General features: G+C 40.0%; 2 protein-coding genes across 7 annotated transcripts in view; both read left to right on the forward strand.

Annotated features, from left to right (window-relative positions):
- The window catches only part of PROM1 (prominin 1), a 95446-nt gene extending 93820 nt beyond the window's left edge, over nucleotides 1-1626 (forward strand). For 2 of the 6 annotated variants that reach the window (XM_074951648.1, XM_074951649.1), the window contains one exon: nucleotides 125-1626. The gene's annotated coding sequence lies outside the window, so the exon portion shown is untranslated. The remainder of the gene's footprint in view (nucleotides 1-124) is intronic. The other 4 variants (XM_074951651.1, XM_074951650.1, XM_074951652.1 and 1 more) reach the window with 3 other exon arrangements.
- Nucleotides 1627-2357: 731 nt separating this feature from the next.
- On the forward strand, nucleotides 2358-3723 carry FGFBP2 (fibroblast growth factor binding protein 2). The gene has a single exon (XM_074950137.1). The coding sequence runs from the start codon at nucleotides 2634-2636 to the stop codon at nucleotides 3297-3299; it is 666 nt and encodes a 221-aa protein (XP_074806238.1). The 5' UTR covers nucleotides 2358-2633; the 3' UTR covers nucleotides 3300-3723.
- The last annotated feature ends 14053 nt before the right edge of the window (nucleotides 3724-17776 follow it).

Here is a 17776-nt window from a genome sequence, read left to right on the forward strand (position 1 = left end):
GTTTATCTCTTGACACACCCATGACTTTCACATGAAGACCATGAATGTATAGTGTTCTATCTGAATTTTATTGCTACCTTAATCAATTTTTTATTGATTTTTTTTTCTTGTGATCTATTTTCAGCCTATAGAAATGAGGCTCAAGATTCTTCTACAGGAAAACATGAAATTCTTCCAACCACACTGGGATCTGACTTCACCATCCAAATCCCATGCCACTTGTTCTGTGTGGCTTGTACAGTAAATCAGTCTTGAATCAAGAAAACAGTGTTTAATGTTATGCCATTAACTATTGTATAAAATACCAGAGCCCTTCCTCTTGTTCACTGCTGTTTAAGACTTGAACTAAAGTGGTTTTTGTTTTTTACTTTTTTTACACTGAGGTTTCTATTTCACATCACAATAGGTATATTAATGTGGCTTACACAGATTTTGCTTAAAGTTGACTACCCTGCCATGATTACTCAAGTTCTTACCTTACCGTTTTGTTGGGAATGTGTTAAATATAGTATATACACATTTGCATAAAGAATACATTTTGTATACAGAGTCCTTTGTATATACATTTTCTTAAAGCTTAAAAGTGTTTTAGCAAAATTTTTGATATTGTATAATGTACTTCACAGATGAATTTATCAGCATGTTCAGTGTTGACTTTTGGTGCTCTTGGACGACCACTTTGGACTGAACTTTAAATGTACGGGATATGCATTATCTCCCATCTCTGAAAAATTAATTCAGTTGAAGATTTTTCTCCCTCTCTTTGAGTTATTTAATACGTGATGATTTTTAAGTATTAGACCTGAAAGGGTATTTGCAGAGAGACTCATTTAAAATTACAACTTTTGTGTATGTGGCAGAGTATGGAGCTCCCTGGAGTTTGAGTAATACTCTAATTAGACTGAGAGATGTCAAAAAATTGGTAATTTTTAGAATACTTAATCTCCAGACCAAGTTCCTAATAAATGTCAGTGGTTCTTTAAATAGGCAGTGATTATATTTTTGCTAACTAATTTTTAAATTAAACTTTCTACATAGGAATTTGAACACTTTTAGAAGGTTGTTTTACATCACTGTAGTTTAGGGTATTGCCTTGAATTTAGACATGTCAGTTGTGTTGCTGGATTATATGACATCATAAATCCACTTAATGGGCTGTAAAGGTCTACACTACAAAAATAAAGCACAGGGGGTAGGAAAGATGGAAGAATTGGGTATCTTGAACTGAAGAGAAAACTGATTATATACCAGTATTAACTATGTTTTCAGAAAGGTTAATTTGGCTTAAAATAAGAGTAGTTCCAAAAACCTTTGAAAACATAAAACAAAACTGAACAGCAATACCAGTTTTATCTGGAATAACGTAAGTTTTTTCACTCTTTGGTCAGAAATGGAAATATTTCTATGTGACAATATGTAGCGCGCGTGTGTGTGTGTGTGTGTGTGTGGTTGTATATATGTTCAGAATTGTAGAATTTAAAGAGTTTATTTTTCATTTGAGAAAATTTTCCCAGTCCATTTAAATAAACAAAAACTTGGTTAAGTAATCTGTATTTGATTCATAAATAACTATTTTATTTCATTTTAAGTGTGTTTGAGAGGTGTAGGAGGCGCACTGGGTTAAGATGTGGGCTGAGATCACATTGGGAAATGGATTTTGTCCTCCTTACAAAAACTGATGTACTGTTGGACTTCATTGACAAGATTGGCTCCAAGCAAGATGAGAAACCCAGAAATAGAATGAGAGGGATTAGATTACCTTGATAAACCTGTGTGGGGAAGCTCATAAACCCCCAGGCCACACTGGGAATGTCTACACAGCAAAGAAAAACCCATTGTTGGCCCATGCCCGCTGACTTGGGCTGCAGGGCTGTTTCATTATTGTGTAAACTTCTGGGCTCAGGGATCCTGTGAGGTGGGAGGGTCCCAAAACTCGCCCTCCAGCCTGAGTCGACACAGCAATGAAGCAGCCCAAGTCAACTGGCATGGGCCAGCCATGGGTTTTTCTTTGCTCTTTAGACATATCCAGTGCGTCCTAAACTCTTTCCTTAGTTAAGGAATGTGCTGTTGATTTGCCACAGAATTCCATGTTTCCAGTATTGGCACAATAAAATATAAAAGCGACATGCTTGCCAGTGCACATCCACAAAAAACATAAGGGTACCACAAATCCATTTTTATTAATTGAATAATTTTAATCTTCTGGACAAAACCTCATAGGTTTGATTTGGCTGACCTTCTTCTGATTATTTCCATGTGGTCATACAATATCTGGCATAAAGACAGCTATAAAATAGCTGGAGAGTGGAAAATATCTGTTAAAACCAAAGGTGACGTGTGCATTTTGGGTAGGAATGTGCTTTTCAGTTATACAACTATCGTGCTCTATTTAGCTGCAAGATGTGTCTTGTTACCTTCTTGGGAGTTCACAGGTTATTTGACATTCCCCTGAGCTATAAATTATGGGCATATGCTTACACTAGGGTGGTTTATTTAAAAAAAAAAAAAATTACAAGCCACCTCGAGAGAGAGACTTCTTTGTGCACGAAACCTTTAAATTGTGAGCAGACAGTTGCTTGTTTCTTTTGCTTTTTTGGACTGAGTTGCTTCAGGATCTTATTCTGTGTTTCACCATGAAGACTGTCATCCTTCTTCTAATGATGTTCTGTTGCATGGGAGGGTTGGGACAGAAACAGACACAAAAGAAAAGGAGCAATGGTGAAGAAATCCATTTTCAGACTAAAGTCAAAGATGCTTGCACAATGAATATGAGTGGTAATGGGGAAATGAAACTCAGAATTGAATGCAAAAACCAAGGCAAGTCTTACTGGTGTGAATATACTGGCAAACCATCAATTTGTCGTCCTTTCAATAACAACCCAAAGGTTTATTGGAACCAGATTGCCCTTGAACTTAGAAAACTCCCAAACGCTTGCCAGTCCACCCTAGTGCTGAAGCCCAACATGTGCCAAAAGGCTCCCACAGATGCTCACATGAAGCAAGTAGCTTCCAGCATGAAGGCAAACCAGAATCCTAGCCAGCAAGCAGATACAGCCAATCAGGGGAAATCAATCCAGAAACCCTCAGCTTCTTTAAAGCAAGTTAAAGAAACCCAGGCAGGGAAAAGCTCTGCCAAAAAAGCAGGGAGACCTAAACCATCTACACAACCTCTTGTAAAACCAACACAGCATGGACAAGGGTCTGAAAATGATACTGAAGTAATGAAGTTGGCACGAGAGCATTGCTGGGAATCACTGCACGCTTTCTGCTCCTACATCATCAGCATCTTTAAAGGTTAAGAATTGCTTCAGGTAAAGCTCCCTCTTCAATAATATACAGCCATAACAGAATCTCTTCACATTGTTTTTTTAAATTAAGCTTAGGGCTCTTTAAAGAATGTAGATAGGGATTGTATACTGTGTAATGAATTCAGAAACTATCAGATAGGAAGAATTTGTTCACCTTGAAGATTTAAACTTGTTGACGGTTAAGTGACCTAGTGCCTAATCCTATGAGATGTTGAACAGTATAATCTCTCATTTGTAGTCAGTGGGAGTCAGGGGACCCTAGTACCCCTCAAGATTGGGCCTTTAGTAAGAATTAAAATGGAGTGCCTGCTATCTTAGTTAATAATAAATAGTACTATTTTCAGAATTACTTTCCAGTACACTTCTGTGTGTGATACAATTCTTAACCCAGCAGCTCATCAACTCCACTTGTATAAACTGGATTTATTTTTCGCCCCAAATGCATGCTGCTTTGATTTAAACTAATGAGATGGCATAATTTTTTTAATGTATTGCATTCATCTAAAAGCACAATTTAGAAAGACATGCAGATTCTGAGAACACTAGGGTTGTTAAGCAAAACTGCGCGCTAATATTTAATTAACTTTTAAACTATTTTATGGAGTTTAGAAAAGTTACTTAATTTACATACATAAACCAAAACAGACAATTATTTGAATATTTCTTGTGGAAATGAGAGGCGATCACATGCTAAATCTTTGCTGCTATAGTTTGGGCATAAAGACAAAGCCTTCACAGATGTAATCGGAGTTGTTCCCACTTACATTTTACCTCTGAGACTAACAACAGCTGGCTACAAAACCTGACAAACTTTCCACAGGAATGGAAATGTGTACAGCGTGAGCCAGAAAGTAAGTTAGTTTTAGGCGTGCTTAGACTGCGGAAGATTCCAAGTGTGCTTAATAAGGTAAATTGCTAAATGACTAATTTTTATTTTTTTTTTTTTTATTTTGCAGAGCAAATTTCTTACAGCTGAAGAGAGTTCCCTACTGGAGTTTAATATCCTTTTTTAGACTAAAGTTTTAGTTTCAAAATGGGACCATAGCTATAAATCTTGTAATTACTTTTTTCCTTTGCACTTCTAAAATTAAACCATTTTAACAAGTTTTCAAGACAGTCACCAAAGATGCATGAAATTGGACTGATTGTACTGAAATTATTAAGATAAACTCTCCTATATAAATTCTTTGATTCTTCTAAATATAGTTATAATATATAGGAACATGACTGCATTTAATCTGAGATGTCAGGTTAACTTTTTTAAAAGGCTGTACTTTGCTACATTTTACTATTTGTGCAACTTTATTTTAATGAGCATTTATAGAGAGATGAAAGTTGTAAATAATGCTCCAGTTTATGCAACCAATAAAAGAATGGTTTTTGAAACTATCCTTGTGTGTTTTGCTGCAATCTTAAATATAAAGACCTGTGCGTCCAAACAGTGATTTACATAATGCCAATGCCAGTGTCTGAGGGACTGGGGTAGCGTATCAGGGGAGGAGGAAACCACAGATCTCAGACTGAAGTGGCAAGTGCTTGTCCATGCTGTGATACTGAGAAACTTCAGTTGCAAAAACTGAATGGAAAAATTACAGTATAAATATACAGTCCAAAATAGAGTATAAAACAGAGACAGCCTACAGAATTATGCTTTTTTTTTAAATTCATCGCTATTACAAACATGTAATGAATAATCTTCACTTGTTCTTGACTCCAAATGCTGGTACTTGCAGGAAGGATTTGGAAAGGGAGAATAGAATATTCAGCTTCTTGCAAACTTACAGATCTGTGCACTTGCAAAATTACACATTACTTCCACACAAACATCAATGTCAAAAATCCAGCCAAATGCTGAAAGGATTAACTTGTCTTCGTTTTAGGCTATTAGAGTTTACAAAACATTATTATTAGTCCTCTGAAATAGTTGTAACAAGTAGCCCACTTTGCCCTAAGACACGTAACTGGAAAAACTGATAAGGTTTGTTTCATACCCTGATTCTGCAAATATTTAGCGTCTTGTGCAACTTTACTCACAGATGTGTCTTATACTGAAATGCTAACTAGGAGAGAGTTTTGGAGAAAGAAAAACAAGTGTAAAAATTAAGAGAGAATCTTTAATAGTACAGGATTAGTACAGTAGCAAGTACACAGAAGGGAGGGAAACATTTGCCAAATAGCTTAATGTAAATGCATGTGCCAGGTCTAAATGCTGATAAAACAGGTGCTCAAGGAAGCTTAAATTTGATCTCTGTTTTAAAGTTAACGTAACTATCACCAGTAATTTCAGTTATCTATCCTAGCTTTCTGCTTCCTGTGGGGGGAATCCTGATAGGTACCTCCAAACATGGGGAGAGGTGAATGCAGTTTTATATCCAATTCTCAAACTGTTCTATCATGCCTATTACTCTGGTCTTTGGGCACCATACAAAGCAATCTTTTAGGGGAATAGACTTATAAATATGTAAGTAAATTCTGGTAAGAAACAAAACATGATCTTTTAGAGAGAATCAGGTTCCAGTGTGTTTATCATACTGTAAATCTTTTCTTGGAGACTGCACATGGCTGCTCATACTTGAGAACAATATTTACTTCCTAGAATAGCTTCCATTTCTTCTCAAGTCATATTTAGACATAGCAGAACTATTCCAGGAATATGTTTGAATTTTCCAACAAGCAAGGTGTTTGACATGAGTGATTCTGTATGTGAAAATATGCAAATGTGGAGGTACAGGGTGGGTGGAAGGCTTGAGAAATGAGGCCCAGGAAAAGGAGCAGAAGAACTTGAGTGAATTGAAAGTTGTCAATTTTAAATAGCGGGACATCAGGGAACAGTTACTCTGAAAGGAATGGCAGTCTGGGAATGCCAACACTTATTACAAGTGGTCTTTAAAAATGTGTATGAGTGTGTGTGTGTGTGTGTGTGTGTGTGTGTGTATATATATATAATATTATAGCTTTGCAGCTTGAATTCTGCCCCCCCTCGCCTCCCCCCTACCCCCCAAGTTCCTGCTACCTGCAAAGTAAACGTTAGTGTGTTTTTTCTTTAGCAAGGCAGGCATCCTTCCCTTTGAACAGCACAAAACTTTACTTTAGCTTGCAGACTTAATGGCTATAGGCACATTCTCCAGAAGCTTTCTTCCTGCGTAAATATGACACTGACCAACTGCAGAGCTGAAGTGTTAGTGTGCAGGGCAGTGAAAATGGATGGCTGTCCAGGTCATAAGAGCATTGGCAACTACTCTGGGAGGGTCAGCTGAGCAAGCACATCCTGAGAGGAGCTTAGATGCCATCATGATGCCAGTGTGTGAGTTGAGGGAAAGAGGAACAGGAAGTGGTCATCCCAGTAAGAAACTGCAAGTGGAAATCAGAGGGGACTCCGTATAGTCTGCCTTTCAGATCCCAGCCAGCCAAAACTTCACTGAATGTTAGAGGACTCCAAATAAAAATTGAGCTTTCAAATCAATTAAAACTAAAGGCTAGAAATGAAAGAGGACTGCACACTCTTGTTGGAATTATCATTATTTTTGACACAGTATGAAACCTCTCGCTTCCTAAAACTTCAGAGTTATTCCTATGCTGGACATGATGGCCACTTGAAGCTTCAAAGAAGCTGTGGAATAGAGTTCTGGTCCAGCTGCTACCACCTGAGCTACAGGAGAATCCACATTAGCTGCTCTCTAATAGAATTTTTGTTGTTTGTATGAGCTTTCTCAACTTCATACAGCTATGTAAAAGCACCAACTTCTAACAATAAATGAAACAAATTAAGATGATAGGACCCATCTACTAAAAATTGTCCTGTAGCACAACAGCTCCATCCCTTTGTCTTCACCCTCAACAACTCCACACAGAAGAAGTCTAAGTAAAAACAGATGAGTGGAGAGTGCCTTGAAGGGTCAACAAACCTAGCTTCTGTTGAAGTAGGAGGGAAAGTGCGCTTGGCAGCCAGGAGCCCTTCACAGAGACAACCCTGCTGCTAGCATGCTCCCAATTAAGCAGGGGGGTCTGTTCAATTTGAGTACCTCTGTTGATGGCAGCTGCCATGGTATCATGCTCAGAGGGCATGATCCAAAGCCCATGGAAGTTTCAAGTAATTTCAATGACTTTTGGATCTGATCTCGAGAGTGTGGGGGTGTCCTGCAAGGAGCTAGGAGCGCAAACTATATAGAGCTTTATAGGTCAAAGCAAACTGCATCTAGAAATCAATATGCAGCCAGTGAAGCTTGTAAGTGTATTGTGCTCATTGTGTGGAAACACTGCTTAATAAGCAGTCTTCCAAATTCCACACTGCCTACGGTTTCCAGTTGATCTGAAGATATAGCCACATATAGGTCACAATGCAGTTGTCTAGCTTTGAAGTGAAGGTGGCATGTAGAGCTCTAGCAAGGTGTGCCATAGCAAGAAGAGGATGCAACTTGTTCTTGCCAAATACAAATGAATAAGTACTTTTGGGAATTGTAGCTACCCTCTTATCCAGAAGGAGCTGCGGGTTGATGACTCTCAGGCTGCGAACCTTGTAATGGGGGACAGATGAAATTTTCTTTTCGGTGGGGGCTGTTTTCTTTCTTGTCCTCTCTCTCTGTAAGCAGTATCTCCACTACTTCTGGGTGGAGTCTTAGCCAGCTAGTCGTCTTCATTCTACATTCCAGTCTCTGTGAGAACATTCCATTACACTGAAAGGTTAGGAAGAGAGCTGGGTGTCATTAACTCACCAAAGAAACCATAATGCTATTAAGCCTTCTCTCCCCCTGTATACATTGAACAGGAGGGAGGATAATACAGTCCCCTACCAATGATCTGTGTGCTGTAAAACAGTATAGGACCTATGACACACATTTGAACACCTTATTCTGAAAAACAGAGAGCATTTTGGTACCATACCAGAGGGTAGGCACCTTCAATCAGTTAGATTACATTAGGCAATGGTATGTGTACACAGTAGTCAGGTAATTATTACAATCTTGCTTTCAAACATTATAAAATTGGCTGTTAATTGGTCATGTTCCATTCTCCTCTAATAGCATTATAATTGTATCAATTAAATTTCCATTTAATTGCTCGTGTTTAAAACGGCAAATGCACAGTTATGAAACTATTTTGGTGTAAAAGTGCCATTCATTCATGAAAGGAACATTTCAAAACCATTTGCTAGAAGTTCAGTGCAGTTTGCAAGCACTCTGTGAATGAATGAATCCTCCTTTGTTTGTTTTAGGTTAACCTGTTGGTCCCCACACAAGACAGGGAAATCTACACAAGTGGAGATTCAGTCTCTTTATTTTCTTGGCAGGCAACTGAAGGTAGTGCTGGGAACCAGGAAGACCTGAGTTCCAGACATAGCTTTCCCAGGGACTCAGAGTTGTCAGGCAAGCCATGTGACCTTTGTGTGTCTCCTTATCTGTAAAATGAGGTTGGTAACAGTCTTACATGGGTGAGTGCCATGAAGACTTGCAGTGTTTTGAAAAGGTAAAGCACTCAATAAATGCCGACTATTTTAAAAAAGCCCAACAAAATACCCAGAAAGGATACGTGTATTACACACGTAATTGAGAATGAAGCGGAGAAAATATGAGAGAGTTTAAAGATGACAGAGGAATTCAATATTTAATAAGTGGAAGTCTGTGTGTATTCACAAAGAACTGTTGTTGGATCAGCTGTTTTATCCTGAATAGAGTATGGGAAAGATTTTCCTCAATTTCACTTCTCTGTGGTTCCATACGGGGTGGTTCTATAGACTCATTCATGCGATCTTGGGTGTTAATATCTGTTTTAAAATGTCTCCTAATTTTGAATGCCTCCAATTTTGGTGCCTAATTTGACACAACCAGGGCCTGATTTTAGGAGGCACTGAGCATCTACACATCCTAGTGAAGTCAGCAAGGCTTTCAGGTGCTGAGTACCAGTGGAAATAAGGTCTTGGCTGTCTTAAATTGGGCATTCAAAAACTGAGGCAATCCATACTCTCAAACTAGGCCCTGCCAGTGCTTAGGTCCCTCAGACTAAAATGCAGCCCAAGTGTATAGATAACATGTTATTGCTTCAAGCTGCTCTTCTATTAAGCAGCCATTAAACTAGCTTGCCTATGCAATAGTGCACTCTGGTGATTTTTGAGAGAAATATTTAATTTTGTTCTTCTTAGTCACAGCCGTTTTCTGCTGATTAGGTTTTGTATGTCTAATTTTTCAACTGATGTTATCGTTTCCAGTAAGGTATTTTTCCATCCACAAAACATATCCTGAAACTAAGTGTGAGAAAGGGGGGTTGGGGAAAATGTTCCTTTCGGTCTCCAGTTGCGGCTGCTTTCTGTTTTCTTTCCCACTGGTCTAGTCTGCGCTACACCGGCTGTGTCAATACAGCTATTCTAGTATAGCTCCCAAGTATAGATTCAGTGTTTATGCTGACATGAGTTTTTCTGCCAGTATAGTAACACTGTGTCCCTGAACAATATTAGCCATGCTAACAGAAGCACTCTTCTGTCAGCAGAGCTGCATCTGCATTGGAGGTGTTGCTGGCATAGCTATGTTGGCTAACAAATATGGGTTTTTTTTCCCACCCCTGATGAACATAGCTATGGACAAAACTTTATAGTGTAGCCGTGCCTCTGTCATGCAGTTGCTTTTCCCCGCTTTTCCATGTTTCTTTGGGTTAAATAGGATATATCCTGCGAAACTTTTTAGCCACATCTCTCGTTATCTACTCCCCCCAACCCCCAATATATAGCAAACATGCCCCATCTGTTCTTTTTCAGACATCACAAATACATTTTCAAAGTGGCACTTACGTGTTGTGTGCTGAATTACAAACTGTACTAGGAACAAAGCACAGCGGAGACAATAGGTATCATCAAAAAGGTCCATTGTCATCTAGTGGACAAGAATTTGCTGTGCCGAGAATCTATGTCTCAAACTTTTCACGGCTTGCACATACTAAGTTTATTGGGTAAGTGTTAGGCAAGAGGCCAATTATGGATTTTTCAGAACAGTTACCCTACTGTATGTATAAGGCAGCTAGGAAATGGGGCTGATGCTTGAATTATGAAGCCCAGAGCCTTTTGGTGAAATATGTTTTAAAACAGTTTGTCTAACAAACTACTTGCAGTATGTAGTCAAGCTGTAATAGGTTTCCAATTCCTTTAGACCTACAAAGATTATAGTCAAGAAAGAGAACAAAGAAGACTTTTTAGGACTGGCTACCTCTCAAACTAAGCTAGTCCATTATGATTTGGAAGGCTGCATGTCAACTTGTGACTGCTGCTGCAAGTAAAAATTAACATGTAAATTATGAGATTTTCCCCTATTCTTCTTGTACTATGCATGTAATAATGTTGGGTCCTCTCCATGCTTCTGGTGGCATATGGGTTTCTGATAAGATTAAAGAATAGATCCCTCTTCCCCTTTCAGATAACTTTCCACCTATGAGTCAAGAGACAGCAGGAAGGCCAGAGTCTTCCGGTGATGGAAAAGGTTTAACAATATCCAGGCGCTGATCGCCACAGTTTCATCCATCCATTTTACCCACCACAAATGAGTCTCCCAGTTTTATGCATAGAAAAGTGTTCCATGGACAAAACAGCATGTGCAGTGCATTAGGGATTGCTCTTATGAGCCTGGAACCATTTCTAATATGAGATACAAAGCCCAGTGAAGATATCCTTTGGAGTGACACGGTCTCTCATTGGGTGGAAATGGAAAGCCCATATCTAATAGTAGAATCCTCTCTTCACAGTCCAGATCCCAAATTCCTGCCCATTGATGAGAAGCTCATGTGATATACCACAATACATAGGGAATGAGGTCAAGGTTAGCGAGGATTCAAAACACGCATTTCCTATAGAGAGGATTGGTCATGCTAAGACTTCCAGGCTCACGTATGGAAGAAGCACATCTTGATATAACACAAAAATGTGAATTACCTCCAGAGGCACAGAAAGCTGATGTGTAAATGCTGAAGTGATATAGATCTTTTGTTAGTCAGAATAGCACTCAGTCTCCCCAGGGCAACCCACATAAAAGCAACACGGAGCACACAGCAGACTGACAGACCACGCTGGGTGTCTCTGAAGCAGGAAGTTTCCAGCTGGTAGTCAGTGAGCTGGACTACTCCCAAGCAGATCTATTCACAGCCACTAAACATGTGAAAACACAACTTCTTAAGTACCCGGGAAGCAGACCAGAGATCACTGGGAATGGATGTTCTGGCTCACAGATGGCCAAATCAACCTCTCCAAACTTTCCTTCCTCTTCTGTTACTATGAAGAGTGATTCAGAAGATCAAAAAGGAGGAAAACACAGTCATTCTTGACACCCTAAAAGGACTAAGATGGCTGTGGTTGTCAGACCTGGCAGAGCTACCACAACGTCCTCCGATTCATCTTCTCAGCTGCCAGAATCTGCTTCAGCATCCTCCTAGATGCCCTCCTAGCCTCTTGTGGGCCTATAAGTATCTACATGGGGACCAAACATTTAATAATAGGCTCTTGAATCTCGCAGAGAAGCATATAATGTGATCCAATGGCTGGAAGCTATAGCTAGATAAATTCAGGTTGGAAATAAGGCATACATTTTTGACAGTGACGGTAATTAGCCATTAGAACAATTTACTAAGGGTCATGGATTCTCCATCACTGATGATTTTAAAATCAAGATTGGATGTTTTTCTAAAAGATCTGCTCTGGAAATTATTTTGGGGAAGTTCTAAGGCCTGTGTTGTACAGGAGGTCTGACTAGGTCACAATGGTCCCTTCTGGCCTTGAATCTATGAAATATGTTTGGAGTTGCTTATGCTGCTGTTATCACCATCGCATAAGAAGCTGCTGACAAATGGCTGCCACCCAGTCACCGCATTCTCTGGCAGCCTCCTGAGCAGAAGGGTCAACAGCTACTACAAAATAAATCTGCAAAGCTGTCACCTGGGCATCCTAAACACCTTTTATAAAGCACTTTCGGCTGCACCTCCAATCCTCAGTGCAGCAGCATCCTTTGGCAGGAAGTTGTTCTATGCAAAAGTCCGTATTAGATTAACAGCGCCGATTTTAGGGAATGGAGAACATTTTTTTTTTTTTGTCCTATTGCTCTCCCTCTCTGCTAGTTTTTCCTTACTGCTCAACAAATTGCAAATGTTTCCAGTTTGGGAAGAGGTCAAGATCTAGAATGGAAAATTTGTTTCCTGATAATTTCTTTTTGGGATCGACCTCTACGCTCCCCGCCCCCCTCCCCCCACAATACATTCTTCAAGTATATCTGACTGCCTTTTCTGAGGTGTGTATATAGTTAAATACATCTGACTTATGCATTACTGTTATAACTTTATGTTTAAACTTCTAATAAGAATTCACTGTCTCTGTGCAGCTTTGGAGGAACACATCTATCATGAGGGTAGAAGGGGGTGGTCCAGCACAGAAACCCATGGGCAAGATTGCGCTACCTCCAGTATTTGCAGGAAGAGTGGCACACTCTAAATATTTCAGGTAGGGGAAGAGGTTGGCCCCACTAAGGAAATCAGTAACTGATTTTGTATTTGTTCATCCTTTGTTGTTTATTTTAGTATAATGCAAAAGTTATTCAGAGAGAAAGTACATAGTTGCTGTCTATATCTGGAGAAACACAATTTAATATTATTTTGCTTTGTGAAAGTAGCTTTGTTGTGAGCACATTACTTTTAGTTGTAGTTCCAAAAGAGGGTAAGAGAATAATTTTAATAGGACAAACCTCAATGATAGTAGTATTTCTCAGTTGTGGAAATTGCCTTTAATAATAATACCTTATACTCCTATAGTATTTGCATATTTCGAAGGATTTTATAAACAGTAATTAATTTTGCTTTTTAATACCCCTATGAGATAGGTGAATATTATCCACATTGTAAAGATTAGGAATCAAGGTATAAAGAAATTTAAGAGCCACATTTTTAAATGGACCTCATCTAGGCTTGTATTTAAGTACATGAAATATTTGCATGAACATTTTGGACCACTGTCATCTGAAAGATTCTCTCACTAATACACACTGGTGACAGAACTTGCATATGCAAACAAATCTGGACAAACATAATTCACTCAAGCAGAACCCATCACCTCTATGTGCAGATGGTTGTGCTGGAAAAAATGCATGAGCACCTGTTTGCAGGCTCTCCAATGGAGACCATGTTTTGAAACATGGCTCTAAGTGACAACCAACCACATGGGGATGTAACCCTGGCCCTGTTAAAATCCATGGGATTTTTACCAATGACTTCTGTGGTACTAGGATTTTACCCATGGTCTCTCTGGCAGAGCTAGGAATAGGATCTGATATGGAGACCAGTATTAGACCTATGTGAGGGGCAGATTATCTCACATCTGCATACTGTGGGGTTCTTGCATCTTCTTCTGAGCCATCTGGTACTGGCTACCATCAGGGACAGGATAGTAAATGGTATGGGGAAGAAATAAGAACATAAGAATGGTCATATTGGGTCAGACCAAAGGTCCATCCAGACCAGTATCCTGTCTACCAACAGTGGCCAATGCCAGGTGTCCCAGAGGGAGTGAACCTAACAGGTAATGATCAAGTGATCTCTCTTCTGTCATCCATCTCCACCCTCTGACAAACAGAGGCTAGGGACACCGTTCCTTACCCATCCTGGCTAATAGCCATTAATGGACTTTAATCTCCATGAATTTATCCAGTTCTCTTTTAAACCCTGTTATAGTCCTAGCCTTCACAACCTCCTTGGGCAAGGAGTTCCACAGGTTGACTGTGCTCTGTGTGAAGAACTACTTCTTTTTATTTGTTTTAAACCTGCTGCCCATTAATTTCATTTGGTGGCCCCTAGTTCTTATATTATTGGAACAAGTAAATAACTTTTCCTTATTCACTTTCTCTACACCACTCATGATTTTATAGACCTCTATCATATCCCCCATTAGTCTCCTCTTTTCCAAGCTGAAAAGTCCTAGCCTCTTTAATCTCTCCTCGTATGGGACCCGTTCCAAACCCCTAATCATTTTAGTTGCCCTTCTCTGAACCTTTTCTAATGCCAATATATCTTTTTTGAGATGAGACCACATCTGTATGCAGTATTCAAGATGTGGGCATACCATGGATTTATATAAGGGCAATAAAATATTCTCCATTTTATTCTCTATCCCTTTTTTAATGATTCCTAACATCCTGTTTGCTTTTTTGACTGCTGCTGCACACTGCGTGGATGTCTTCAGAGAACTCTCCACGATGACTCCAAGATCTCTTTCCTGATTAGTCATAGGTAAATTAGCCCCCATCATATTGTATGTATAGTTGGGATTATTTTTTCCAATGTGCATTACTTTACATTTATCCACATTAAATTTCATTTGCCATTTTGTTGCCCAATCACTTAGTTTTGTGAGATCTTTTTGAAGTTCTTCACAGTCTGCTTTGGTCTTAACTATCTTGAGCAGTTTAGTATCATCTGCAAACTTTGCCATCTCACTGTTTACCCCTTTCTCCAGATCATTTATGAATAAGTTGAATAGGATTGGTCCTAGGACTGACCCTTGGGGAACACCACTATTTACCCCTCTCCATTCTGAAAATTTACCATTTATTCCTACCCTTTGTTCCCTGTGTTTTAACCAGTTCTCAATCCATGAAAGGATCTTCCCTCTTATCCCATGACAACTTAATTTACGTAAGAGCCTTTGGTGAGGGACTTTGTCAAAGGCTTTCTGGAAATCTAAGTACACTATGTCCACTGGATCCCCCTTGTCCTGGACTACGTGGAACTTAGTCTGATCCAGTCTGACAATTCCTGTCTCCTCACTCTTAGTCCTTAGCCACAAAACCTCCTTCCATTTCTGTTTTAGGATGAACAGATGAAGGGCTACAATACTTAACTTTTGATTGTGCCTGTGCTATTCTTCCATAGTGGGGAAATCTTAAAAAATAAAATGAATTCAGAACCGTGCCAATAGTATAATCAACGGATTGTGCACATTAGAAATGAGAGAGGAATTCTGCACCGCAAGCACTGCTTTTTTCCCCAGGTCCTGCTGCCTATAATTTTATTTTTTTAAGTATAAGGATGTGTTCATCTGTGTGCGGTTCTCCTCCCTCTCTCTCTCCATCTCATTAATGCTTTCTTCCTACAGTAAATCTGTCATGGTGCAAAGCAGAGCTGGATATATACAGTGTGCCCAATGCGTACAAACTCTTCTGTGTGCTAGAATATAGATTACTGTAATTCATGTATCTGAATGTAACAGTGTTTTCTCTGGTTAGTGGTGTTTATATTTAATTAAACCGTTTACCCTTTGATCCTTTTCCTGTAGTCTCCTTCATTACTTTAGATATGTTGAAGTATCAAAACTAGCTGATAAGGACTGGATATAAGTAATAATAAAACTTAAGACCTACTTTGTGTTTTACATTTTCAAACTGTTGTAGAAACATTGAGGAGTTAGTATTTCTGGGATGGTTAGAGAAACAGAGTAAGTACTGATGGGCTGACAGAAGAGTTATAGGGAAAGCCAAGAAACAATACTGTCTGTGACTGTACAGTATGCACCTATATCTAAAATGTACATGTGAAGCCAGGAGCAGGGATCAAAGGATTAAATCGCTCTTGCCTTTCACAGTAATTCTTGTCTGTATCTAGCACGTTTATAATAAATGAGTGTTTAAAAAATATTTTGAGGCCACTGAGTAATTTTGCTCATCTTTAGAACCCTTTGTACTACTCCAATCCTGGGACTGTCTGGGCATTAGTCTGGTCCCTGGAGTAAATTAGAGCAATCATCAGGGTATTGCTGGACTGCAAGATGTTCTGGCCACAGCAGCAGGGGAGGTGTAGAGCCAGTAAGCGCTGCACTCTTCCAATTGGGAGTCCTCCAGAGGCCAGCTCCTCCAACTCTAGGCTCTTAGCAAAATGAAAAAGCACCAGAACAGCCAAGAATTGGGATCTGCCAAGAATTGGGAACTCATCTCTCCTTGATGTTGCAAAATACTATCTTTAGAAAAACCATACTTGGATAAATATGTCCGAAAAACTTAAGGACAAATGGAAGTAGGATCAGAGCAGGAAGAGTTAATTCCATCACTCTCCCTGGCTGTGCTGAGGTCTAGCACACAGGTAGACGCTGTGGAAGTGATAGGGAAAAGTCATTTCCACTGCATATGAAATGCATTCTTGCCCTACTGGTTGGTCAAAAACCAGTGAGGAGTGCCTGGGACAATTGCATCTGAAGATCATTAATGCCTTGCTAAGGGAGGACAAGTTTACCATTTGAACATGGGCTGGCCCAGCCCAGGCTCAAGAAACCATAACTTCTTCCACAGTCTTGCGTATCCTTAATATAATATTTGGAAATTTCTTGAGGCGTTATTGGCAGGCCAACAACCCCAGCAGCACTGATCTTCATCTGTATCCTTTCCTATCTAGCTTCAGACCAATGACTTGGAATTGGTTGTGCTCACGGCTATAGAGAGAGGTCAGATATTCATGCTAATATCATTAGATATTTGGGCAACCATTTAGAATGCTGACCATGGAGTATTTCTAACTCACCTGCAGGAATTGGTCGGGGCTGGACTGTGTCTCTTTAAACCAATTCTCTTCCTTTTGGAGGGATTCCAGAGGCTTGTGATTGGTAGTTGCTAGTCTCCAGAAATCTCCACCTGGGGAGTCAGAGAGGGTTCAGTTTAGTTGTCTCTCTAGTTCCTCTCATATGCGCTGCATGTCCATCAGCCACCATCAACATGCAGATCAAATTCAATGTATTTGTAGCCCTAATGTTCTAGCACTCAGTTATCCCAGACATCAACTCTCTCTCCACTCCCATCTTGACAGCTAAGGCACTAGGGACGGTTTGGCTCTTGGTTCGCAGGATGGTATGTGAGGGGACTAGGCTAAGGGTTTCTCTGAGGATGGCCTGTGGCTGGAAGTCGCTCCCCCCAGACACCCAGCTGAGCTGGAGGCCTACCACATTCAGGACACCTTTGATGATTCAGGTTCCCCTAATGGAGTTGTTGTTGAATCATTTGAGCAATGTAAATCCAGAACATGGATCTGTTCTCTCTTAAAGGGGATCGTGCCTTTAGGCTTACCCCTGACGAGGGGATGGTGTGTAGTCCTGCTGCCTCAGGAAGAGCACTGGGAAGGAATTGCCTCTGAGGCACAGTTCCTCTGGAGCTCTCTTTTTTCTGGGGTGGGGTGGGGGGGCAGTGTGTAGAGGGGATATGCTGAGTCATCCCTTTACCAGACAAAGCATACAATCCCCCTCATACTCTCTGCACAACTATGTAGGAGAAGGGTTCCAACTAGCCCTCTCCCACCTCCCACCCCATGATCTCTTGTTTGTTGTGGAAGATACTGGGCATGCAACCCCTGCTCTCCCCACCCCACACCCAGGTCTAGGATCCTATGGAGCCATGCAGATACTTTCTGCATGGAGGTGGGAGCCTTGTACCCTCTTCCTAAATGGCTGTTTCTGTTATGTATGTTTCTGAATGAGG

The sequence above is a fragment of the Natator depressus genome, chromosome 4 (assembly GCF_965152275.1).
Source record: "Natator depressus isolate rNatDep1 chromosome 4, rNatDep2.hap1, whole genome shotgun sequence".
Lineage (NCBI taxonomy): Eukaryota > Metazoa > Chordata > Testudines > Cheloniidae > Natator > Natator depressus.